At 44.0% G+C, this 26,182-nt stretch overlaps 1 protein-coding gene across 1 annotated transcript in view; it reads right to left on the bottom strand.

Moving 5' to 3' along the window:
• Positions 1 to 26,182, bottom strand: part of nck2b (NCK adaptor protein 2b) — a 49,352-nt gene that overhangs the window by 10,606 nt on the left and 12,564 nt on the right. The window contains exons 2-3 of the mRNA XM_076302936.1: positions 25,015 to 25,149; positions 9,477 to 9,718 (exon numbers count right to left, since the gene is read on the bottom strand). Coding sequence (XP_076159051.1) covers positions 9,477 to 9,702 — 226 coding nt within the window. The 5' untranslated portion in view covers positions 9,703 to 9,718; positions 25,015 to 25,149. The remainder of the gene's footprint in view (positions 1 to 9,476; positions 9,719 to 25,014; positions 25,150 to 26,182) is intronic.

Consider the following 26,182-nt stretch of genomic DNA (forward strand, 5'->3'; position numbering starts at 1 on the left):
TGGTGACAGACAAATCAGTCCTCCTCGAGAGGCCTTCAAAACAGAAGCAAGTGCTCTTCAGGGTACACATAACACTCCACATAACACACTCGCGCAACGTTTACATTTTCCAACACACGCGAGAAGGAAAACAAAAAAACAAGCAAACAAAGACACCATGATCATTCGGTTCTGAAAACACAAGACAGCAGGCTTGGATGTGCACCACAGAGCGTGGAAGCAGCTGCCCTACTTTTGGAGAACTTCATAGCACACTTTCTCCAGCAGTCCGTTTTTGATGGCTGGGTCTGTAGAGCGAGGAGAAGGCAGGAGAGGGAGAGGGAGAGGGCCGATGGAGGCTGGCAAACCGAGGGTGTCATTTCCACTGCGTGGGTGGACCCTAGCTCTTACGTGTGTGGGCGTCCTGTTTGCAGACTCCAAACCTCAAACGATTAACAGAGAGAAACCCTCGTCTTCTAATACCTACCTCTTTTCATACACAGATCTAGCCTGGGTTTCCACATGCTGCCATACACACGCAATTTTATTCACGCTGCTAGGCAGCCTGGATTCCAAGGACCAAATTTTCACCTCAACGAAGGAAACAAATCACAGAACGGAGGGGGGACAGCAAGACGATGACGACACACTGAAGCGGTTATGAGCTACATACAGACGCATTTGATAAGACATTCGTAGCGCCCTACAAACGGCTCTGGGCATTCGTAAACCACGTCTCAAATACGAGAAAATGAATGTGTAGTTCCCAGACCACATCTCAATGAGATGAGGTCTGACGTTAGCCAGGCTAACACAGATCTGTATCCCTTTGGGACGTACCAGTGGAACAGATATAAAACAGTCGGGTCCAAAGGTAGAACACAGGGAGGAGATACAACGCTACCGTAAAGAGGATTTCTGTTCTGACGCCACCTGCCACTGAAGTGGCGCAAAGTGAGCAATTAACACAGAGAAACAGAGAGCCGTAAACTCTAATCTCTGACTCAATTAACACAGAGAAACAGAGAGCCGTAAACTCTAATCTCTGACTCAATTAACACAGAGAAACAGAGAGCCGTAAACTCTAATCTCTGACTCAATTAACACAGAGAAACAGGGAACCATAAACTCTAATCTGACTCAATTGTGTTTTTACTTAAAAAACACTAGAATTACTGTCTAAAAAGGACCTGCTTCACAAATCAGTTTTTTTCCAAGAACATATCTCTAATGTCTAAAATGGACAATACACACACACACACACACACACACACACACACACACACACACACACACACACACACACACACACACACACACACACACACACACACACACACTATATGTATTATACACAGTATAAAACAACTCAAATCTTGTTCTTGATAGCTGCAGGCTTAGTTTAATTTTCTGCATTAATACACCCCAAAACAGAAAAAGTTGGGATGTGTAAAATGTAAATAAAAACAGAATTTCATAATATAGAAGTCTTGTAAACCCATATTTAGCAGCAAAAAGGACATAGACAACATATCAAATGTTGAAAATGAAAATTTGGACTATTTCATGGAAAGTATATGTTTATATTGAATTTGATGCCAGCAACATGTTCCAAAAAAAGTTGGGACGGGAGCATGTTTACCACTGTGCTGCTTCACCTCTTCATTTAACACAATTTTGTAAATGTTTAGGAACTGAGAAGACCATTTGCTACAGTTTTGAGTATGAAATGTTGTTCCATTACTCCCCGATATAGGATTTCAGTTGCTCAACAGTATGGGGTATTCTTAGTCATGCTTTTCATTCCATTATGCACCTAATTTGACAAATCTGGACTGCAGACATGCCATCTTAGCACCTGGACTCTTCCTCTATGGAGAAATACTATTTAAGTATGTGCAGAATTCATTTTGGCATTGTTTTCCTGAAATATTCAAGGTTGTCCCTGGAAAAGACATTGCCTAGATGGCAGTATATGTTGATCAAAACCTGTATACATCATTCATAATTGATTGTGCTTTGCCAAATGTGCAAGATGCCCATGCTGTTGGCACTAATGCTCCTCCACACCGTCATAGATGTTGGGTTTGCAACTGAGCACTAAAACAAGTTGGATAGGTTGAATACATGGATAGGCCCCCTCCTCTTTAGCCCAGATGAGTCCATGATTTCAAAAACGAAAGGCAAACTTTGATTGGTCTAACCACAGGACCTTTTTACACGTTACCTTAGTCCATTTTAAACAAGCTCAGGCCCAGATAAGAGGGTGGTATTTTCTGTATCATGTCTCAATACAATTTAAGCTGTTACAATTGTGGCTGTAGTTTTGGAATTAAGTATCAAACTGGGCACATAGACAATGGTTATCAGAAATTGTCTTGAGCTAATACAATGACAGGTCTGGAAACAGGTCTGGTGTTGATGCAGTGCCATCTAAGGTCCAAAAGACCACGGCCATCCAATTTGTTTTTCAGATATTTCCCTTGTTTGCAAAGATTTCTCTGGATTCTCTGAATGTTTTAATAATATTATGTCCTGTAGATGATGAACTCCCTAAATACGTCACAATTTCATGTTAAGAAGCTTTAAAATGACATTGTTTCATTATTTGTGCACACAGGTTTACACAGAGTGATAAATACCCCTACATGACCATGCCTCTCTTGGATGCTCTTTTTCATACCCAATCGTGTTGCCAGTTACCCTAATTAGTTATGAAACATTCTTCCTTTTGTTTTCTTTATCATTACACAACTTTTCCAGCATTTTGTTACCCCCGTCCCAACTTTTTTTGAAACATGTTGCTGGCATCAAATTCAAAATTAACATATCTTTTCCATGAAATAGTCAAATTTCTCATTTTCAACATTTGATATATTGTCTGTGTCCTTTTTGCAACTATGAGTTTAAGAGATTTGCAGATTATTACATTGTTTTTATTTACATTTTAAACAATGTCCCAACATTTACTATTTTGGGGTTGTAGTATGCTAGGATTCCTCCTGCCACACATGCTGGGGAGATGCTTATTTTGTACAAACATACGTCACCCTTTATGGAAAATAAATCCAGATAATCATCTGCAAATACAGAGAGGTGAAGATGTCAATCAGCTCGACGGAACTGGTAGTTTTCCTTTCAGAGTTCAACATCAACAGTGAAATCTGAGAACCAGCACAAACTAGGTTTCACAAAGCTCTGTCCCTCTGCTTCCTCTATAAGAGTGTAAATTGACGGAAAGAGTCAACCATCACCTCCATGTAAAGGGTGGCCCCATTTCCTTACAGGCACATCAACCTGTCTAATTAGCCTGATCTGTCAAGCACTAAGCAGGCCAAATCATGCCATGATTGCAGGATATGACAAACCGCAAACAGCTTGGAACAGCCTTAAATGCAGCTTGGAGGATCTTTATTCTTCCAAAATCGCTCATTCAAAGGCTGTAAACAGGCTAGTCATCGCCACTTTATTATAGCCTGGTTTGCTGTACTATTTAACTTGAGTAAAATGAGTAAAAGTCTTTGCCTTTGTTTAGGGCTTGTCCATGACTTTGAATGTGGATTACTGTAGCCCATGAACACTTGTGTGACAACATATTGGGCAAATACAGTAAAGAGCAACCATTCATAAAGAAACAGCTAGTCTCTACATTGCAGGTCTCTCTTTGTCCCCCTCTCCACCTCCTCCTCCTCCTCCCTCTCCACCTCCTCCCCTCTCCACCTCCTCCCTCTCCTCCTCCCCTCTCCACCTCCTCCTCCCTCTCCTCCTCCTTCTCCACCTCCTCCCTCTCCTCCTCCCCTCTCCACCTCCTCCACCTCCTCCCTCTCCTCCACCTCCTCCCTCTCCTCCTCTCCTCCTCCTCCACCTCCTCCACCTCCTCCCTCTCCTCCTCCCCTCTCCTCCTCCTCCTCCCTCTCCTCCTCCTCCTCCCTCTCCACCTCCTCCCTCTCCTCCTCCTCCTCCCTCTCCACCTCCACCTCCTCCCTCTCCTCCACCTCCTCCTCCTCCCTCTCCTCCTCCCCTCTCCACCTCCTCCTCCCTCTCCACCTCCTCCTCCCTCTCCTCCTCCTCCACCTCCTCCTCCCCTTTCCACCTCCTCCCTCTCCTCCTCCTCCTCCTCCTCCTCCCTCTCCACCTCCTCCTCCTCCCTCTCCTCCTCCCCTCTCCACCTCCCTCTCCACCTCCTCCCACCTCCTCCTCCTCCCCACCTCCTCCCTCTCCACCTCCTCCCACCTCCTCCTCCTCCCCTCTCCACCTCCCTCTCCTCCTCCTCCTCCTGCCTCCACCACTCAGCGAAGGCCAAATGTGAAAACTGACTCCAGATCAGCCAGCCACCGCAGCTATTAGGCGCCCACTCCTGAAATATCGGCCTGCTGATGTCAGCATGATACAGTGACAGCGTCCAGCCCCTGTGGGGAGGTTTGGGGGCCGGTGCGCACGCGCACACACGCACACACACACACACACACCTCCAGTATGTTTCCTCCAGGAGGCTAGTGGCCGGGCCCACGGGCCAACAGGCCAACAGGCCCACAGTCACTCAAACACACACACACACACTCTGCGCACTCTTGGCGCAGACGCCGATGACGCCGAAAACCAACTCTGCACAGAAGTCATGACGAAAATAATTTGGTTTAGCGAAGCAGGCAGTAGAAGTGCAGAGCTGGATGATTAATCTCTTTTCCCCTCTCTTCATGAATTCTGCTTTTCCCCCTCCTGCTCCTTATACATAATTCCCTCACTTTAAATGTTCTGTCTGACCACCAAGTGGTGCACACTTATTACAGAAAAATGTACGGTCTCCCATTTCAAAAATAGATTTTTTTTTTTTTAGAAATGGGACCCATCCTTTTCAAACTATATTTTTTTGATGGAAAGCTACAGGTTCATCAGGCCTACATGCTAATCTGCAACTGAGCATGGATAAATACATGATAATCCCAAACACAATGAATCATGCCTTTCTGAAGTCATGCCATAACATGAACCAACAGAAAAACAATTGATTTGCCTCATCATTTCACCCAAAAAGCATAAAGCACATTCAATAGTAAATTAACCAAAAGCAACCAAGTCTTACATGGTCTTGGTCTGTGCGATCAAAAACATCTAGGCCACAAGCATTCATTTCTTCATCCTTCAAAACCATGAGAAGCCTTATAAGCTTTTTTCACGAGTCAGACTTAACATGGACAAACCAGGAGAGGCATAGTTGAGGGACACAGGGTTAAGTTCAATTTAGCTGAGTCTACTGCTGTTGAAAGTGAAGATAAATGGACTCCATTGACTGTGCATCTACCAAATTCACAGTCGTCATGAGATTCCATTTGCACTGCATAAGGCCTCCCCCCGCCGCCACGGCCTGACCACACTGCCTGACCACACTGCCAAACAATATGGCAGCACACACACATTGCTATCAGGGTGCCGCAGGAAAAGAACAATGGCTACTGCCAAAATCTGGATTATCTTAATGGCCAGAGAAAAACAAAAAAAAACAAATGCATGCACACACACATGGTCATGTATCGTGGCTTTTAGACATCCGAATCAATGCAACGATCAATGGCCACTAGGAAGCCTCTGGACATCTTTGGTAACTAAAAAGTATACTCAGAAATCACGAGTGTATAGTAAGGCACTGGCCGTTTTTTTTTTTTTTGTTGTTGCTTTTTTCCCCCCACACTGTAGGTCTAAACTGAAACAGATGAAACCAAACAGAAAGAAAACATTTAAACTCTAAAAACCATAGACTGTATATATATACAGTCTATGGTTTTTAGAGTTTAAATGTTTACATATATATACAGTCTATGCTAAAAACAGCTGGTTTTGTCAAAAGACCTTTATCACCATTCTTAAATATCTCTAAGAGTTATGTTAAGTGAAAATGCCACCATAGCAATCCCAGAACATACAATTCTGATGTGTAGCTTTGTATACACCATACACAGTCAGGATTTTTAAAAAAAGGAGGATTCTAGAACATTCTAGCATTCCATCAAAACCATTAGCCATCACATTATCTCATTGGTGGGTCAAAACACAAGCACTCCGACACGGCGTAACACAAGCATGATAAATGCACTCCGCTAGCGTGATGGCATGAACATCGCAGAGCGCTCGGTGTCACCCTTGACGGCTCAATTCACTCAGTTAGATGCCTTTCATCTGCTCGCGCAAGCCTCATCTTAAAGGAACACGCTAACCTTTGGGGAAATGAGCTAATTTGCCATCTACTACCAAGTTAGATCAGAGGAGACATTCCATACCCATCTCTGATGCTGTGTGCTCTTCTCATGACCCAGTTTAACACTGTTAGCCTAGCTTAGCATAATACACTGGAAATGGGTTGTTCCAGTTAGCCTATAACCCACTTCCAGTAAATTATGCTAAGCTAGGCTAACAGTGTTAAACTGGGTCATTGCATTATTGCACCCACAGAGAAGAGAAGGGCATGTACGCATCCTCTTATCTAAGTTGGCGTGTTCCTCTAACCCTTAAAGGCGTAGGCTTTTGAACATTGTAAGTTCCGCAACAATTGAAGGTTCTAAAATTCCATGTTAAATTCAATGAACCCAGATATTCTGTAGAACAACATTCCCGTCACACCGGTGTGACGGTACTCCTTTGCAGCTCCAGAGGGGGACTGTGGCGGCAGTGTGCGCGGTACCGGGGCGACAGAAGAGGGCATGCGTCAAGCAGCTGACAGACTCACGGCCCCCCAGGCAGCAAAACATCAATTACTCTCCACTTACAGCTTATGTGTCGGCTGGAAAGAGGGCCTTAGCGCTCTACTGGACCGTGAGTCAGATGAGCCTGCCCACTGCTAGATAAACAGCACCGCTGGCCCAACGCCAGGCTTGCACTAAATACATTTTCTCAAACGGGGTGACTGACTGCATGTGTGAATGTGTGTGTGTGTGAATGTGTGCGTCAGTGTGTACTGTATGTATGTGAGTGAGTGTGTGTGTGTGTGTTTGTGTGAGTGTGTATGTAAGTGTGAATGTGTGCGTGTGTGTGTGTGTGTGTGAATGTGTGTGGTGTGTGTGTGTGTGTGTGTGAGTGTGTGTGTGAGTGTGTATGTGAATACGAGTGTGTGTGAATTTGTGCGTGTCTTTGTGTGTGGGTACATTTCATTTCGGCTCTTCAAAACAGACCTTATGAATGAATGCACACTGAACCAGAGCAGGGCAGAGGCCAACAGCCGGACTAAGGGAAGCTTATTCTGGGTAGTTATCTCGTCCTAAAGCACCATGGTCCACTGGGTCATTAGGCACGAGCACAAAGAAGCCCAGGCTATTAACTGCCCTGCCTGGTTGACAACCCCGCAATTAAGTGGCATCTTATCTGCCACGTGGTAAGGGAAATAGAGATTGTTTGAACAGTACTCAATTGTGTCTGTAGATGAATATGTTTAATTGTGTCTATAGAAGAAAACTCAATATTCTGCAATGACTTCGCCAAATACACTCAAGAGCACTCCTAGCCTTGAAGGCACATGGGTGGTGAGGCATTTAAAGTTTTAAGTTGTAAATTAAAGGTCATTTTTTTATTTAGTGCAAACTCTCACCTATTCATTCTCCTTTAAAGAATGCAGCCATAAATGAGGCGTCTATAATATAAGGCATATCAAATGTGCTCAAGTGTGCAAAATTATTTCTACTTTTCTGGGGTACGTTTCTAGGGTAGTTGGCTATCTTCTGTCACAATCTTGGTAGTTAGAACGACCGTACATGGATTTCGTTTTTTAGAAAGGATAGTTCCAAAAAACAATCGCAAACATGATCCAAAGGTTTGGTGGTTGGAACAATAGCTCAACAGCAGCAGTTAGAAGCATCATACCAAGGTAGTTCAGTAATGAGCAGGGATTTTTTTTTAAGATATCTCTTCAAAGAAATCATGGAGATCAAGAGATCTCACCCTTTCCATCGTAATCCTTTTTTATCCTGCTAGCGAACTCTGAAGTATTTAATCAAGAGCCTATTTTCAACTTCATACTGATAACATGAAGCCAGTGCAAAGCCACCAAGCTGCTGGGGATACAAGCTTTCAGGTACGTTACACCTCACTGGCCTTTAACCAAGCGTACACATATTTATCCAACACATTACCATATATTTCACATATCATGTAAGACGCGTATATTTATCCTGGCTACACCAGACAAAAGAAAATAAACCTCTGAAGTTTGGCAACAAAAAAGCTACCATCTTTGCCCACATAAGGAGATCCGGTATCTTGAGATTTGTCCTATGGGAAAATAACATGGGGATTTCGCACCTGTTAAACTCTCGCGGGGGCGAAGAAATGAAAAGTGCAAACGTTTTGCTCGACACACTTTTGTCCTCTGCTTTCGACTGGATACTGTGATCTTCAGTATGTTAAGATGGCACACTTTTGTCCTCTGCTTTCGACTGGATACTGTGATCTTCAGTATGTTAAGATGGCACACTTTTGTCCTCTGCTTTCGACTGGATACTGTGATCTTCAGTATGTTAAGATGGCACACTTTTGTCCTCTGCTTTCGACTGGATACTGTGATCTTCAGTATGTTAAGATGGCACACTTTTGTCCTCTGCTTTCGACTGGATACTGTGATCTTCAGTATGTTAAGATGGCACACTTTGATTTTTGCTACCCCAGAGCTAACTTGCAATGCACCTTGCCATAGGTAGTTAGCTTCAATTAACACCTAGATCTCCTTACATGTTCACTTTGTTCACTTCCGATTTCCAAGGGACGTTACCAGTGATGAAAATGGACTTATTGGTATATTGATCTCTTATTGAATCTTTATAGCAAACACATCTCTCTTGTTAACAAAGGTTTTAAATGCAGTTATTCTAAAAGAGACACAATTCTGGGTTGTTTAATAGTGACACACTCAGTACAGCCATTGGCTGTGTTAAACATCACTCCTGTCTTCCCACCCTCACCCTATCTTGGTTTAATTTAAAGCCTTTTTTTTACCTCTTTTATGGGTAGAAGACTGCCAATAGCCTGGTTTGTGGACAATAGATCCTAGTACCATACAAAAACATCTAAAGCCAAATATCTAGAAAAAGTCTATTTAAGCAAATCTGTGACAAAAATAGTCAAGTGTAGGGTGAAACAGAATAATTTGTTCCTGAATTAGTGATGCTATTTCCATCTACTTTTTTCATTTCACAGATCTGTATGATAAATTCTACACAGGACAAAAATACATCTCATAATATGTGCAGAACAATCCCTTTTCCTTGCCTGAACCACTGATAAATAGCTGCAATTCTCTGTTCTAACGTTTTGGCATATTAATCACCATTCACAAAACATTTAAAAGGAGCACATGTAAAATGATGTTTAATAAACCATGCATAACATAAAACCAACATTAACACCTCTTATTGGTAATGTGTGCCAAGTCTGGGCCTTGTTCTCCTGCTGCTTGTGTACTTGGACAAGTCAGTATTTAGACCTAAAACACATGACAGCAGACAGAAGCATCTTACCAAGTGTATCTTTGAGGTTCTTGACTAGAGAGCCCTTCTTGAGGCTGTTCTTGCGCTCCACGTAGTTGGAGGGGACGTAGCCGGTCTTATTCGAGGTGTTGCGCACCCGCCACCACGTCTTGGAGTCATCGATGAGCCAAAGGCGCTCGTTTTTCCGGATGTCAAGTTCCTGGTCCTGCTGGGCAGTGTAGTCCCACTTGGCAATAACAATCACCTCCTCTGTCATCTTTCATGGAGTCTCACTAAATGCAGACAGGAAGAGAAAATAGAGAGGGAGAGCAAGGGAGGGCGGGAGGGAGAGAGAGAGGGAGGAAGGGTAAAAGAAAAAAAGAGGATAATCAGGCAACCAGACTTGTCAACTCTCCTCAAGCTGTTGTGTGGCTGGCCCCCCTCGGGGGAGTTAAAGGCAGCAGTCTGAATCTGACTAAGAAGCACTTTCCCACCTCTAGGCTTCCATGTTGCCCCACTGGTGCCTTAATCAAGTCCTCTCTGGCACCATTTCTCCAGCTGGAGGGTTAGACATCCACCACTCTCTCTTTCTCTCTCTCTCTTTTCTCTATCTGTTTCTCTCTCTCTCTTTTCTCTCGCGTGTTGGAGGAGTCGGCGCGCTTCCTCTGCGCTCTACCCTAGAGGGACTCCCAGAGCCCTCCCATCCCCTTTTTTAAGCCCCTCTCTCATCTCATTCATTTAAAATACGGTAAATACTGCACTATGATCTCTCTCCCTCTCTCTCTCTCTCCATTTAACATACTGTAAATGATTTATCAGCACCCAGCAGGCAACGCTGCCGTGTGTTAAATGGGCTATGCATCTATAAACACAAGTTACGGAGGAACACTGACAGAGACTGAGGCAGGGAGAGAGGGAGAGAGAGGGAGATAGAGAGATGGAGAGAGAGAGAGGGAGGGGGAGAGAGAGAGAGAGGGAGGGAGAGAGGGAGAGAGAGGGATGGAGGAAAGGAACGAAAAGAGTGAGAAAGCAGAAGAAAGGATAGAACCCAAAGTTGGACGAGTGGAGGGAGGGGGGGGGGGCAAAACATGGGAAACTGGGGGGAAAGACAAGAAGTAAACAGGGAAAGTGAGAGTTCAGGAGAGAGGAGCCAGCAGAGCAGAGCAGAGCAGAGCAGAGGAGAGGAGAGGAGAGGAGAGGAGAGGAGAGGAGAGGAGCCCCAGGGAGGATTCCCAGGCAGTGCTCGCGCTCTACTGTAGCTCGCTCTCTGGCAGGCAGGCAGGCAGGCAGGCGGCTCCACACGGCCCAGCAGCCTGACTGGGGATGAATAAGTGAAACACATCCAGAGACAGAGCTGCCATGCTGCAAGAACACAGCATGGCAGCACTCTCCACTCTCCCCCTGTAACTGCCTTAGCCTAGTGAGAGGGGGGGGGGGGGGGGGGGGACGACTCTCAGGCGTGTCGAGCTATTGAAGCTGGTCAACGTAGGTGGTCTTGACCTGTGTTCTTCAGTTCTTATGACACCCCGTGAGTTGGAGCCACCACACACACACACACACACACACACACGGGTTTAGTTACCAACACAGCATTTCACTTCTGACACACGCTGAATGTGTCCACTTAGGTTTGGGGCAACAGGAAGCAAAATTCAGTGGCCCGGACCAAACCTTTTAACGTATGTGTCCCTTATGTGCCCTTCACACATATAAGTATAAGTATAGTATATATACTCTTTTGATCCCGTGAGGGAAATTTGGTCTCTGCATTTATCCCAATCCGTGAATTAGTGAAACACACACAGCACACAGTGTACACACAGTGAGGTGAAGCACACACTAATCCCGGCGCAGTGAGCTGCCTGCAACAACAGCGGCGCTCGGGGAGCAGTGAGGGGTCAGGTGCCTTGCTCAAGGGCACTTCAGCCGTGCCTACTGGTCGTGGTTCGAACCGGCAACCCTCCTCCAGCCATATACAGTACATTTATGCTAAAAGTGTAAGAACCTATAGAAGTTTCACTATAGGCCCCTTGAATAACAGTCATGCAGCTTCTCTGTTTTGATGTTGTTGGCTGAGACCAATTTGGATACGTGAGAGCAACTGCCCTACATTCAGGGAGGGTGATTCACAACAAAAGCAGTAAATCACTCCTTTTATTAATACAGACATGTACAGACAGTGAACTTGAAAAAATACATTTCTTTATTTTCATTTGTGTTTGGCTACAGCCCAAGAACTAGAATTCAGGAATGCGCAGTGGGCCGTTCCAGAAAGAGGTCAATTGTGTGTGCAGGCCACACCGGGCACATAACTGGGTAGCCGTGGCCTACTGGTTAAGGCTTCGGACTTGTAACCAGAAGGTTGCCGGTTCGAACCCCGACCAGTAGGCACGGCTGAAGTGCCTTTGAGCAAGGCACCTACAGTAACCCCTCACTGCTCCCCGAGCGCCGCTGTTGTTGCAGGCAGATCACTGCGCCGGGATTAGTGTGTGCTTCACCTCACTGTGTGTTCACTGTGTGCTGAGTGTGTTTCACTAATTCACGGATTGGGATAAATGCAGAGACCAAATTTCCCTCACAGGATCAAAGGAGTATATACAGTACTTACCGGTATAATCCTAAGAACGGGCTACACCAGATGTGACAGTGTCACGTACATTAGAAATAATCAGACCAGTCTTCTAAAACTATTTTTAAACTCTGTGAATGGAATGCTTCAGTTACGTGCCTGGTGTAACCCGTTTGTAACATGTCAAAGGCGCTGACAAATCTCTTCCGTCATAATCAATCATAGTCCTGTACTCTTTTTCCAGCAATTGCACATGAGCTCTGCTTACTGCTTGAAGGATGATTCCAACTCATGTTAAAATCATTAATATCCTTGCTATGACTCATGAACTCTGGCTTAGGTTGAGCATGAATGTCACGAAGTGGTTTATCTGAGACATCTGAGCTGGCGATCACAGGAGTATGATAATTCTTCATCAATTTGTCAGATTTTTTTTTTTGTAAGTTGAACCAATGCACAAACTATTGTATGTATGTATGTATTGTATGTATCTGCACAACTTAAAATATTGCACATGCTGTTAAACAATGAAAAAATCCTTTGAGAATAAACATTTTGCAGAACAACGGTCTGTTGGTGTGTGAGTGAGTGTGCATGTACGTGTGCAACCTATGTACTAAGGGAGGATTAGCTAAATCCGTCATGTTCAGCATTAAGCTAAAAAGAATGCATGGCATGAACACACTGCAGAGGTAGGCCTTCAAACATCTCATTGGCTACACCTCATAATTTAGGACAAAATCAGGGAGTCATATCAAATCAGGGTGTCATATCACCTACACATCATCATTTATGACCAAATCAGGGTGTCATATCACTTACACATCATCATTTTAGGACCAAATCAGGGTGTCATATCACCTACTGTACACATCATCATTTATGACCAAATCAGGGTGTCATATCACCTACACCTCATCATTTATGACCAAATCAGGGTGTCATATCACCTACTGTACACATCATCATTTATGACCAAATCAGGGTGTCATATCACTTACACATCATCATTTTAGGACCAAATCAGGGTGTCATATCACCTACTGTACACATCATCATTTATGACCAAATCAGGGTGTCATATCACCTACACCTCATCATTTATGACCAAATCAGGGTGTCATATCACCTACTGTACACATCATCATTTATGACCAAATCAGGGTGTCATACCACCTACACATCATCATTTAGGACCAAATCAGGGCGTCATATCCCCTTTTCAGATTTGCTTTACACATTACCCAGCTGACAGAATTTCTACAGGTATCTTTATTTCCACCTCCAACAGCCCAGCATCTCTATCAGCAGCAGCCGTCTGCGCGCACACACACACACACACACACACACACACACACACACACACACACACACACAGCTAGAAGATGCCACATGCTGCCAACTCAGAGCTGCAGGCACCAGTGCCACCAGTCGAAGTCATCATGAGCTGCAGCGATAAGATGAGCGCACAGCTGGCTCTTCCCAAAAGGCAGCGGAGATCAGAGTCAGAGTCTTTAAATGGACACAAGCAGCCAGTCATCCTGACAGATGCCACATCTCAGTATTGGCTGAAAGATATGGGGCTTGCCCTGGGTAAGTCAGGCTAGCGCTCGTCACCAATGCCACCTGACAACTGTACACTGGGATCCTGCTTGAGATTGTCTACCCTATGGATCTCCACAGCTTATGCATTTCCAGGTACTTGTTTAAGGGCCATTAATTCTCCTCCTCTGGCGACATTGTGTAAGACTGTTGTGTATGTGGTCACCTTTGGAATGAAATGACTGGACTGGTTGGCCATGGTCCTTCCCTCATACTGATTCATCTAAACAAACTATGCACTTACCTTGATGTAAACGACTACATTATAAAAATAATAATCTAAATGTAAGATGGACGTTTATCTTAAGTCTACATTAATACTCACTGATAAGGGGCTCTCACTCAAACTCTGTCTACTGCTGTATGGAGTCAACGAACTGCAGAAATACCAAGAGGGATTCCAGAGCAGCTTAAATCGGACCACTCACAGAGCTCAACAGCTCTAAGATCCAGCATGTGTGTGACATGTCTGACCACTCTCATACCTCCACCTAGCTTTATATATATATATATATATATATATATATATATATATATAAAAATATATTAAAACGCCAGTTTGATGCCTTGTTTGTGTGTATACTTCAGACATGTTTCTGCTTTTAAAAAGAAAGGTGAACTAGTACACTAAAGAGAGTGAACGAGTACACTAAAGAGAGTGTTTTAATGCTTTTAAAAAGAAAGATGAACAAGTACACTAAACAGAGTGAAAGAGAACACTAAAGAGAGTGTTTTAATGCAAGTGAGTGACTAATTGATGAATGTGAGGAATACAATTCTGATTGGCTGTCAGCTTTTTTTATCGTTCTAAAAATTGCTCTGAAAAGAGATCCCAAATGATATCATTCCTCATGTCGTTATCGTTACAGTTTATGCGTGGACGTTGTCATTCATATCAGCTAGAGCGATACTCTTTTATCGTTATATCGTTACAGTTATCGCTCTAGGTGTGAGCGGCCCTTAAGAGTCCAAGTCCTTTTCCTCTGAGAGAGACGTCTATGTTTGGGCTGCTTTATGCTGGAGCATGTGGCTCCCCAGCCCCTCTGTGGAACGCAACAAACACGGACAACTGCACAACTCTATCAGCTCGTGACAGAGAACCTGACACCACAGTACATTACGACACTACGCCACACACACACACACACACACACACACACACACAAATGTGCATTTCTCAAATGGATAATACAACCGCTTTTCACTGCACACATTCTCCAGCTGCTCAGAGCCAGGGGCACCTCATCAATTCAAGCGCAAACACACACACACACACACACACACACACACACACACACACACGTATGAAACACCAACATCACCAGCAAAGTATTAAAAGGACCAACTGAAGTATGAAATTCAACAGCTGTTCAAAACCAGTGATGCAAAAAACCAACCTGTGATCACTGAGGTATATGATGAGGTACTGTACATGTTTAGGGAACCTACAGGTGAGTAATAGACTTCAAGACTAATCTGGATGAGTGTGTGTTCTGCATACTTTGTCACACTACTACATGCTACCTTAAAGCTTTAAAGCAAAGAAGGGCACAGTTGAGTCTGTCAAACACACACACACACACACACACACACACACACACACACACACACACACACACAATCTGTCTCTCAAGACCTTTCAAAAGGCTTGCACACATACTATGTTTTCCATCTGCTAGTGGGAAAGCCCTGAGGAAGTGGAGAAACGTACAGGCAGGACCTCCTTATTAGCAATTATGCTAAGATCTTGATGTGTGTGTATGTGTGTGAAAAAGAATTCGACATGCTCTAGTTACTCAGCAGAAACATAAACATGCATTTGGCAGTGCAGCTGCATCTTTACAACTTTCTGTGTGTGTGTGTGTGTGTTGTGTATGGTGTGTGTGGTGTGTGTGTTGTGTGTGGTGTGTGTGTGTAAGTCTACATGTATAGATTATGCATTACTCCAGTATTTATTCTACAGGAGAATGTGGCAAGAATGAGTGTGTGTGAGTGATTCTAAAAGATGATTTAAGACGGGGGGAGTTGTAGAGTTATAGACAGGGAGACATGAGACATTGTGGACATGCCTCCCAGATACAAAATATAAATATCATCATTGTGTGTTGTTGTTGTTGTTATGTGTGTGCACCTGTGTGTGTGTGTGTGTGTGTGTGAGTGTGTGTATGTGTGTGTTCCCAAAGCAACATCTGCGGATCTGCTTATGCTTATTCTCTGTGGTGTCAGTTCGCTGGCCTCTTGACCAGGCCGGTCATGTGACCACGGTCTCCTGCAAGCTAATCGCTGGGAACGCCATGACCCCTGACCCCTGACAGACACAAGGAAGAGGAGGAGGACAGAGAGCAGAGGGAGAGGAAGAGGAGGAGGACAGAGAGGAGGAGAGGAAAAGGGGGAGGACAGAGAGGAAGAGGAAGAGGGGGAAGAAGAGGAGGAGGACACAGAGGAAGATGAGGATGACAGAGAGGAGGGAGGAAGAGGGGAAGAGGAGGACAAGGGGAGGGAGAGGAAGAGAGGGATCACCAGAGAGAAAGGACGAAGCCATGGAGACAGAAGAATACCCACACAGAGACAGTCAGTCAGATTCTCTAGAGAGACGATTAGCTTAAGACACAAGGTGGATAGAAGACCACGAGCGTGATAAAAAACAAACAGAAGTCATTGGAGGGACCAGAAGATAGAGATGAAGGAGAAAAAGGTTTTAATCTTCAAACAGCGAGAATATCTACATGAACAAGTTGGTTGTAACTGACTTAAGTTTCACTTTGAGGTGAGGTGAACAGCCCACAGCTCACGTCACATCATAAACACTTGGCACAAACACTTTTAGTTCAAGGCCAATTTAAATGTTCTACTTCCTGCAGTTCCAATTGATAGACCATTTCTGAATCAGCATCATGGAACAGTAACTATAACCTAAAAACAACAATTATTGACGGTTATCAAGGTGATCTAAAAGGGTTATTATCACAGAATAAAGTAATTCAAACAAATGTCCAATAGCTCGACACCTACAGCATGACAACATTATCTGACGCACTACTAATCATATGCTGGATGTGTGTGTCTGTGTGCAGGCTGGATTAAGGCAAGGCAGTATATCAGGAAGGAACATTCAGACAACCAGTTTTTGGAGCTGGATGAGTCTTAAGGTCAATTTATAATTCGCTCGGAAAAAAAAAAGACGTAAAAAGAGACCAAACTTGTCTCTGGCACTAGACTATGAAAGCCTTCAGCTCCGCGACATCAGTCGGCAACAATTATTTTTTGACGAGCAACGCTTGTCGTCTGAGCGTTTAATTGACCTTTATAGCTGCAGTCTGTGGAATAGTAATACAACAGTAAGCTAGCCCAGGGCAAGACGCGCTCCAGTGGGGGCAAGCTCTGGTGAGTTTGTGTCCACTCTGTGTGTTGCTTACGTACGTCACCATCCATTCAACTTCGTCAGCCTCGCCAGAAATGCCTCTCCATGGCTCTCCGTACTTGTAAGGAAAGGAATGCCGGTTTGTGGAAAGCCGCACTTCCAGAGACCAAATAGGAATTTTGCTGGGCGACCACGCACAAATCCACGGTGATTTAGCCAAGCCAGCATATAGAGAGAGAGAAGGAGGGCTGCTACCACTCCTCTCCGCCTCCCTCCCACCTCACATGGAACTGCAATCCCACGCTTTCTATTCACAGGGGACGGCACATCGCAGCCGAGTCCCGTTTCACGTATCAGGCCAAGTTAGCGCTGCTCATTCTCCCACAGAGCCCTGTGTGTGGGGAGCCGCCGCAGCAGCGGCCGCAGCAGCAGCAGGCCTCATCATCTCAGCTGACCCAGGACCCTAGTATAAGTAAGTATAAGTATATATACTCTTTTGATCCCGTGAGGGAAATTTGGTCTCTGCATTTATCCCAATCCGTGAATTAGTGAAACACACTCAGCACACAGTGAACACACAGTGAGGTGAAGCACACACTAATCCCGGCGCAGTGAGCTGCCTGCAACAACAGCGGCGCTCGGGGAGCAGTGAGGGGTTACTGTAGGTGCCTTGCTCAAGGGCGCTTCAGCCGTTCCTACTGGTCAGGGTTCGAACCGGCAACCCTCCGGTTATAAGTCTGAAGCGCTAACCAGTAGGCCACGGCTGCCCCAACCTGATCTGATCCTCTCCTGTAGGCCAGCATCAGCTCCAGCACAGGAGACACAACCATCTAGTCATGTTATCGTTCATCACCTTGCAACAGTGAATTGATACATCATGCAAATAAGATTTTTCTTAGCTTATTGAAGTCTGGAGGATCAACATGAAGTGGCTTTTTCACAACTTTTTTGAACCAGATGTTAAATTCTCCTGTTGTCCAGGCCCCTCACTACATCTAGTCTCACGGCCTAGGCTTGCTGACCATCAAACCACATATAATCCACCGTTAGAATCCAAAACCCAACAGCTACCTTTACATTTAGATTTACATTTATTAATTCAGCAGACGCTTTAATCCAAAGCAATTTACAAAAATGTGGAATAACATTTAAGCTAAAATGCAGAATCAGAACCATATCTGAATGCAGTTTCAGAACCATACCGGAACACACTTAACACGAAATGGCCATTGGACTACGGACCACCAAACAACCTCTGTTGTCCAGACCACCACAACGACCACTGTACCAGAGTATGACTGACCACTGTACAAGAGTGCGAGTGACAGCACATAATGAGCTTCGCATTCAGGTCAAACACAGCTGTCAAAACAGTCTATGTCTGCTGCAAATTCATGGCTTCATGTGTGGTTCTGACGGTTATTTAGGATCCTTCTGCGGTCCAAATATCAGCACCAACCTCTCACTCTCAGGGAGATCCTGGCTGTCAACACCATCTCACCCACATCATTTACACACAAAAATAACTGCACAAGTCAGGAAAATAAAATGCACAAACAATGCATTTACAGAACTTTATTATGGGTAAAACTTTGTCTACCAACTTATTCAAGTCTATCATTTCACAATGTCCAAATGGTTCAGAACACAAATATATATGTATATATATATACAGTTTTTAAAAAGAACAAACATTTTTACAAATTTTATTGACATATACCGTAGCATAAAACATAAAATGTTCAGAACTTGGTACACAAAAGATGTGAAGATGTTCACATTTCTGTTCTCTGTTCTGTTCCAAACTACGCCCATGTTCATTTCAGAGAAACATGAACTCTCATCTCTGACTGCAGCACTGCCTTGTGTAGTTTGTATAAAAAGAATTACACAAACTACGACCGTGTTTTTTTCAGAGAAGCGCGAAGTCTGAACTCTGCCTGCAGCACTGCCTCATGTAATTTGTATAAAACGAATTACAAATTTAAACCTGAAATTCTTTTGGCCAATGATCATTCAGTCGTCAGCTATGAAAGATTTGATTTGATACACTGGTACTGATACACTGGTTTAATGACTCGACCTTCATCAAGAGACATGTTGGTGCCGGACTTGAATCTGATCTAGCTGACTGTGAGACAAGTATAGTTAGCCTGTTGGTGGTTCGGATTTAGCTTTCAACACAATAAGCAAAACTTGCTGTCAAATTCTGCTTATTGTTCCCTGCAGTCCTCTTGCTGTCCATTCTGTGTGATGAAGGAAAGTGAGTAACCTCATCAACTGTTCAGAGAGTTCTGGACTGCACCTTCAAAGCATTCAAGGCAACACAATAGACTAAAGATGACTAGGCCTATATACCCTGGCATGTGAATCTGTACCTCAAAGCCATGATGTCGTACGTAATCCCACTCTGATCTGCCTCTACCAAAGGCAAAGTTTTCAGGGTACTTTTAGTTCTGCATATAAGCAAGGATGCTTGTGTGCAGAGTGGGTAGAAAACATGTAAGGACAGAAGAGGCTTTGGCTCCTGGGCATGTTTGGGAGTGGTCAACTCAGGAGGGGTCAGGGCAAAGGCACAGCACCAAGAGCAGCATACGGACATTCACCGGCTGGATCAGTGATTGCTGACCGTCCTGCCCAATGGGCACTGAGTGCTTCTCACACACCGCAGCCGATCCTGAAATAGCCTTTCTTCATCAGAAAGTGGAAACAGAGAAACTGACACACAGTGGGAACGCTCTAAATGTATCCTAGAGAGAGAGAGAGAGAGAGAGAGAGAGAGAGAGAGAGAGAAGAGAATCTCACAGAATGGCACAGCAAGTAGAACACAAGAACAGAGCAGTACCGAGCAGTAATGAGCCGTCAGGCCCTCACACTCTCACACAGATCTGCGTTTGTTTCCCGCCTCATCTCTACGCCTTTCATCTGACACGCTTCAGATTAGTATTAGTAGTCCCAACACAAACACAACAGCCATGGCCAATGAGAAGAGCCATCACTGCCTAACCTTCCAGTAGTATTAGTGGTCCCAACACGAACACAACAGCCACGGCCAATGAGAAGAGCCATCACTGCCTAACCTTCCAGTAGTATTAGTAGTCCCAACACAGACAACAGAACAACAGCCACGGCCAATGAAAAGAGCCAACACTGCCTAACCTTCCAGTAGTATTAGTAGTCCCAACACAGACAACACAACAGCCACGGCCAATGAAAAGAGCCAACACTGCCTAACCTTCCAGTAGTATTAGTAGTCCCAACACAGACAACACAACAGACAATAGACAACAGCCACGGCCAATGAAAAAAGCCATCACAAGAGCACTAGCAGCCAAACCCCTCTTCTCAAGATCTTCATCATCATACAGTGACATCCAAACCACCCTTAATGTTGAAGGTTCACCTTTCCACCTGCACTATTCCCCCAATACTGTCCATCAAGCAATGTGTTCATAAAACTAAACGCAGGTGCCACTTTAAAGTCGTCTCTCATAACGTTAGCGAAGGCAAAACAAAAGTCGCGCAGGTGCCCTGTGAGTCAGATCGGTTTCAAATGTTTCTTCCTTGGCCCCAACTACACATTTCTACCAGGCCTAATGAAAATCAGGCCAGTCTTTTTTTGCATAATCCTGCTCACAAACCAATTTACCCAAGAAAAAAACAGACACAGATGAAAAAATACCCTCCTTCACGGGAGTGCAGGACATGAACATGTGCCAGGGACCAGCCATGCGAGCCATTCAGTGAGCTTTTTTACGTATTTTTTGGGGGCTTTTTGCCTTTATTCACATAGTAAGTAAAGACTGACAGTAAGTGAGTGGGAGAGAGAGATGGGGTGGGATCAGGAAATGACCACAGGTTGGATTTGAACCTGGGTCCCCGTGGGCACTTGGACCCGTAGATGGTATGGGTGCTGTAGCCTTTTAAGCCACAGTGCCCCTCTGACAGACAGGTGATGTGCTCAATTATTCAGTCATTTTTACGTTAACCATAGGCAATAACATGACTTCTAGGGCCTGTACAACGAAGCGGGGTTACTGGCTTATCTGGGTAACTTCGAGAGTAACTTGATCACGTGTGGCGTAACTTCCCGATTAACCCGTACTACGAAAGGTGGATAGGTCTTAACCGAGGTATGCTGCCATGGCAATTTACGCTGCATCTCAAACCTGCTCCAAGCAGGTTATGTTCTTGGTTAACCCGAGGTTTCCGTTAACCACCCCTCTATTAACAATTTCTCCCGAGAATGTCGGCGTATACCTGGATGATCCATACGACATTGGAGCAGAAATCGTGAGGGGCTCTATTCGCAGGGCGAGGGGTTTTAGAGACCGCCAGATATATATATATATATATATATATATATATATATATATATATATATATATACCCGGAAGATATTCCCGAACACATATGTATACCCGGACGATATTCTCTATGAAGATATAGATTGTCAGCTGAGGGAATTCGTTATCTTTGTCAGATGAGACACAATGCCCTTACGTGGACAATTTATGTATTCCATCGGTGATGCTGAACATCTGAGCAAGAATACTGTATGTCCGAAAATAAATCGGACATAGGCCTACATATGCTGAACATCTGAGCAAGAATAGCCTAGGCCTACTGTCAGAAAATAAATCAGACATAGCCTACAGTAGGCCTAATAAATTAAAATCACCATTTTAACAAACTTGTTGAATTGAATGTCATATTACTGTACCCTGCACATAAAGGCTACACATTTCCACAGCACCAGAATCCGACCGAATGCCTCCCTCAACCCCCTCCATAATCGGCCTTCCACTATTATTTGCGATGGCCAACTCCTCTGCTACTGTAAAACACTCTGGTGCCTTACAGTAGTGTTCAAAGACACCTTTTTCTTGTTAGCTGTAAAACAGAGGCCAAGTGAAGGCTATAAGCATACTAGGCCTACCCTACATGTTTTCATAATTAAGAAATATTAATAACTATATAAACCTATATTCTGAATAATGTTTTTGTGTTTCATTTTCACCTGCTGCCATGTGCGTTTGGCAATGGTGTTGCATCTGAAATGTTCACAGGATTAGGCATACACTAAATCAGTCAATGGGGGCTACATAAACATTCAATTATCCTTATTACTGTAATCTATATGCCCACTTATGAATTGTGTTGCATCTGTAGGCCTTTTTATGAACTCAAAATAGGCAATTTAATTATTTCAACTCATTTCAGACATTCCGCAAGCTATTAATCCTCCGTAACACATATTTGAAGAGCATGTGGAAATAAAACTTTACTTTTAGGCATTTAGGCTACCCGATCTAAAATACGTTGCCAACAGCCTTGCCTTGCTTTGTTTGCTGCCGACGTATTTGATTTGTCGTAGAGTGAGTTTTAATTCCTCGTAACTTGTCACAATAATTGTGCATTCCTCGTCCGTAAAATAAGGAGATCGTATCATCATTAAAAGTGGTGACTTGCGCTGCAACCCGCCCCTAAGTGTCTAATGAGGTGAACTCGGACTCAACACACTGTTGCACGACACTTGTTTTCACACACACTGATTGCACACTGCCCACAGCACACAGTCACCATTAATTAGGTCTTTGAGCAGGGAACACACACACAGACACACACTCAAAGAGCTGATGATGTAGCCATGTAACAGGACAACAGCTTTGTGAGCGGTCATGACCAAGAGAGATTCATGTTTTTTAAATCCCAAACTGAACTGAAGATAAGTCTGTGTCAGTATTAGAGTTGGGGAAAAGCTGATCAATGACACACAAAATTCAGAAAACAAATTTATATCAAAAGAAAAATATCATCATATCTGTGGTGGTATTTAAACTCCACATCCTAATCATGTAGGGCTTGTAGTGACAGGCAAATCAACTGACAAAACGGAAGCTATTTGCTACTTATCATTGGTGACAAAAGAAAAAAACCTCTTCTACTCTGACAGTGACACAATCACAGACACAATGGCAAACTTAAACTGGCATTACGTGATTTGCATTTCAGTTGCCCAGGCAAGGCTACCATCAACACGAACCGTATTGAATACAAAGAGCTCTAACAGAAATCTTTACATGCAAAACTGCTGACCCATGTCACAATACACTATTTATGTAAAAAAAATGATCTTATACTCAAATTCATGCATTTACCAGGTGCTGTAAAAGAACTACATGTAACCTGTGACTAAAGCTTCGCTTTAACCCTCTCTGCTGTGATCTTGGCATTATGATGCTTTGCTCAGCTCTACCAAAAGAACTACAGGAAGGAACACAAGGCTCCACCACATGCAAGCAGTAGCCTAGAAGACTAGAACTTAAGTCTAGGGAAGTCTGAAGGGACCTATTTCCCGATAATGACCGGCGTTCTATAGATCAGGGGTTCCCAAACTTTTCCACGACAAGGCCCCCCAAATACCACTAGGTTCTGGCCAAGGCCCCCCAAATACCACTAGGTTCTGACCAAGGCCCCCCAAATACCACTAGGTTCTGGCCAAGGACCCCCTTGATGTGTTATTAAACCCATCGACAATACTACGGCAAATGTAAAAATACATTAAGCTAATCTTATAATTATTTTAGCCACAACCACATCGCGATGGAGCATACAGTGTGTAAACATTTTATTTGGGGCTTTCTGCTATATGAAAGCCACCACTCTACTATTATTCCCAGTCATTATCATGGGAAATATCTTCAGATATGTGTCACATTATTATAATGGCATTGTATAACAACCCTCATAGTATATTTTACATGTTTCAAATGTATTTATTTGATGCTTTTATTTTTCCCTCCAACTTGCTGAGGCCCCCCTGGCACCCCCTCGCGGCCCCGGCCCCCACTTTGAAAACCACTGCTATAGATTATCCCGCTTATTACACGGCTACTTGCCAAAACGAAACAATAAACTCCCCACGATATGACTCTTTAGCCTACATAGCCTAGGCTATAGCCTTTTTGTTACCGTTTCATTGTGGCTTTTTCTGAGAAACAAATAGTTCGCTGAACTTGAATCAAACATTCTTTAGAACACAAAACCCATTTTCCTTGACAGTGGTCTGTTATACTTAGCAACGGTCTGTTATTGAGAATTAGCAGACCACCAAACGTTGGGAAGGCCCATTCAAGTGAATGGAGCATTCTGCAGCATTATGAAGAGCCGTGTAATAAAATGCCGTTAAAAGCATTTGTTAGCATTGCCCTTTCAACAACTGACAACAGTATGACCACCATTGTCTGGCAGCTCCCATTCTCCCACTGCCTGAGTCTGTGTGCTGGTGGCGGGAGATGAGAGATGGCGACGGGCCTTGCTGCTGTGCTGCATTTGCATTATCAAGATCAGTTGAGCTGCAGGCGTGGCCGCCTTTCTCTCTAACACACACACATGCATACACAAACACACGCACCACACACACACACACACACACACACACACACACACACACACACACACACACACACACACACACACACACACACACACACACACACACTCAAGCATCTAGTAACAGATGCCCGTTTGGCCATTCAATAGCTTTATAAGTGGCTGAGTGAGAATGTGTGTGTGTGTGTGTGTGTAATACCAGTCAGAACAGTGACAGTGAGTCAGATTGTCCTGTCTCATCTTTAATTTTGTGGTGACCATCCCAAAAAAGATAGACACTCTGTTAAGTGACTAACAACATCTGTTTCTGTTATCCTACTGTCAATCATGAGGAACTGCAAAGGCATGTATGACACATTTATTCATTAGCTATTCCTAACTTAACATTTAGGCCTCTAACTCAACAAACAAGCGTAGGAACAGCATGGGGAGCAAGAGGCTTAGAATGAGAGTAAGAATGTGTGCTTCAAAACCTTGTCAACACGGTAGTGTAGGCACAGTTGTTGCAGGCTTGTTCCTGATAGCTGCTTATTCCTAATAAGGCCTCCTGACTAACTTACTTAACTAGCTGCTGAGCAAATGAGTCACATTAACGTTGATGCTTTTCAGGGTCAATGAAACATAGAAAAAGACTAACCAAAAGAAAAAAAAACAATTCCTACCGACTGAAATCGCGCTGAACCCTGTTACTTCTCGGATGACTTCTGGGATGGTGACTGGAGATGTTTTAGCCGAAGCAGGACGCGCGGCGCGTTCTCATCGGCTCGGCTCGGTTTTGCGGGCCCAGGGGACAAGACCTGGAGGAGGAAGAGGGAGGACGAGAGGGCAAAGGTCAACACAACAGCTGGAGGGACGTATCCATTTAGCCAAGCAAGCCCTATTCCATCAGTCCATCAAACACACACACACACACACACAGGCATGGTGGCCCCCAAAGGCCTCTCAGGCAAGTGTATGCCCCAGTCCAGTGTGCCATTGCTTATGTGGTGGTAGTGTAGTGGTTAAGGAGCTGGGCTAGTGTGTCGGTTCAATTCCCGGCTTCCACCGTTGTGCCCTTGAGTAAGGCACTTACTGTAACCCCAAGTTGCTCCTGGGACAATGTGATCCCTTGTAATATAGCTGACATATGTAAGTCACTTTGGTCAAGAAGTGTCTGCTAAAATGTAATGTAAATGTAATGTAATGTTGAACCCTCTCTAGGGGATCATCCCAGTGATGGTAAGCATCGCAGACTATGACAATCCTTCTGCCAAAATACAGAGGGCATCACCTAATTGCCAGGGTTTCATCGAAAGTATATGGTTCTGTTGAAAGGAACAATGATCTAAGGCCTTATCCAAATTGCCAGGGTTCCATCAAAAGTATTATGGTTCTGTTTAAAGAAACAAGGCCTAAGGCCTTATCCACTGCTGAACATGATCATATGTACGGTCAGATAAGATTGAACATGATCTAGTCATCACCCGTAGTAGTCTTATTCAGAAAGTCATCGCACAGGACAAAATAGAGGCAAATGAACTGTGTTTTCCAGCGATGTCCACAACGAACGTTTACAATTGTTATCGTTCAAAAATAGTCCTTAGGTTGTATCTACACCAGAGGTTTCCTTCTATGAGTTTATGATTTTATTCAGGCTATTATTCTGAGTAGTTGGTCCTTTTGCAACCAAAAACAGAAAAGAAAAAAAGTCTGAGAATTGCTAGTTAGGTAGACAGGTACAGCAGTCATTCCAAATCCACTGCCCTTGTCCACTGAATATGTGCTGCCTCTACCACAGAAGAACTCATTTGATAGAACATCCATGGGAAAAGACCAACGACAGATACACAA

The sequence above is a fragment of the Alosa pseudoharengus genome, unplaced genomic scaffold (genome assembly GCF_046254945.1).
Source record: "Alosa pseudoharengus isolate Yale_2024_CS ecotype anadromous, Long Island Sound unplaced genomic scaffold, YU_APseudo_1.1 YU_APseudo_1.1_scf_24, whole genome shotgun sequence".
Lineage (NCBI taxonomy): Eukaryota > Metazoa > Chordata > Actinopteri > Clupeiformes > Clupeidae > Alosa > Alosa pseudoharengus.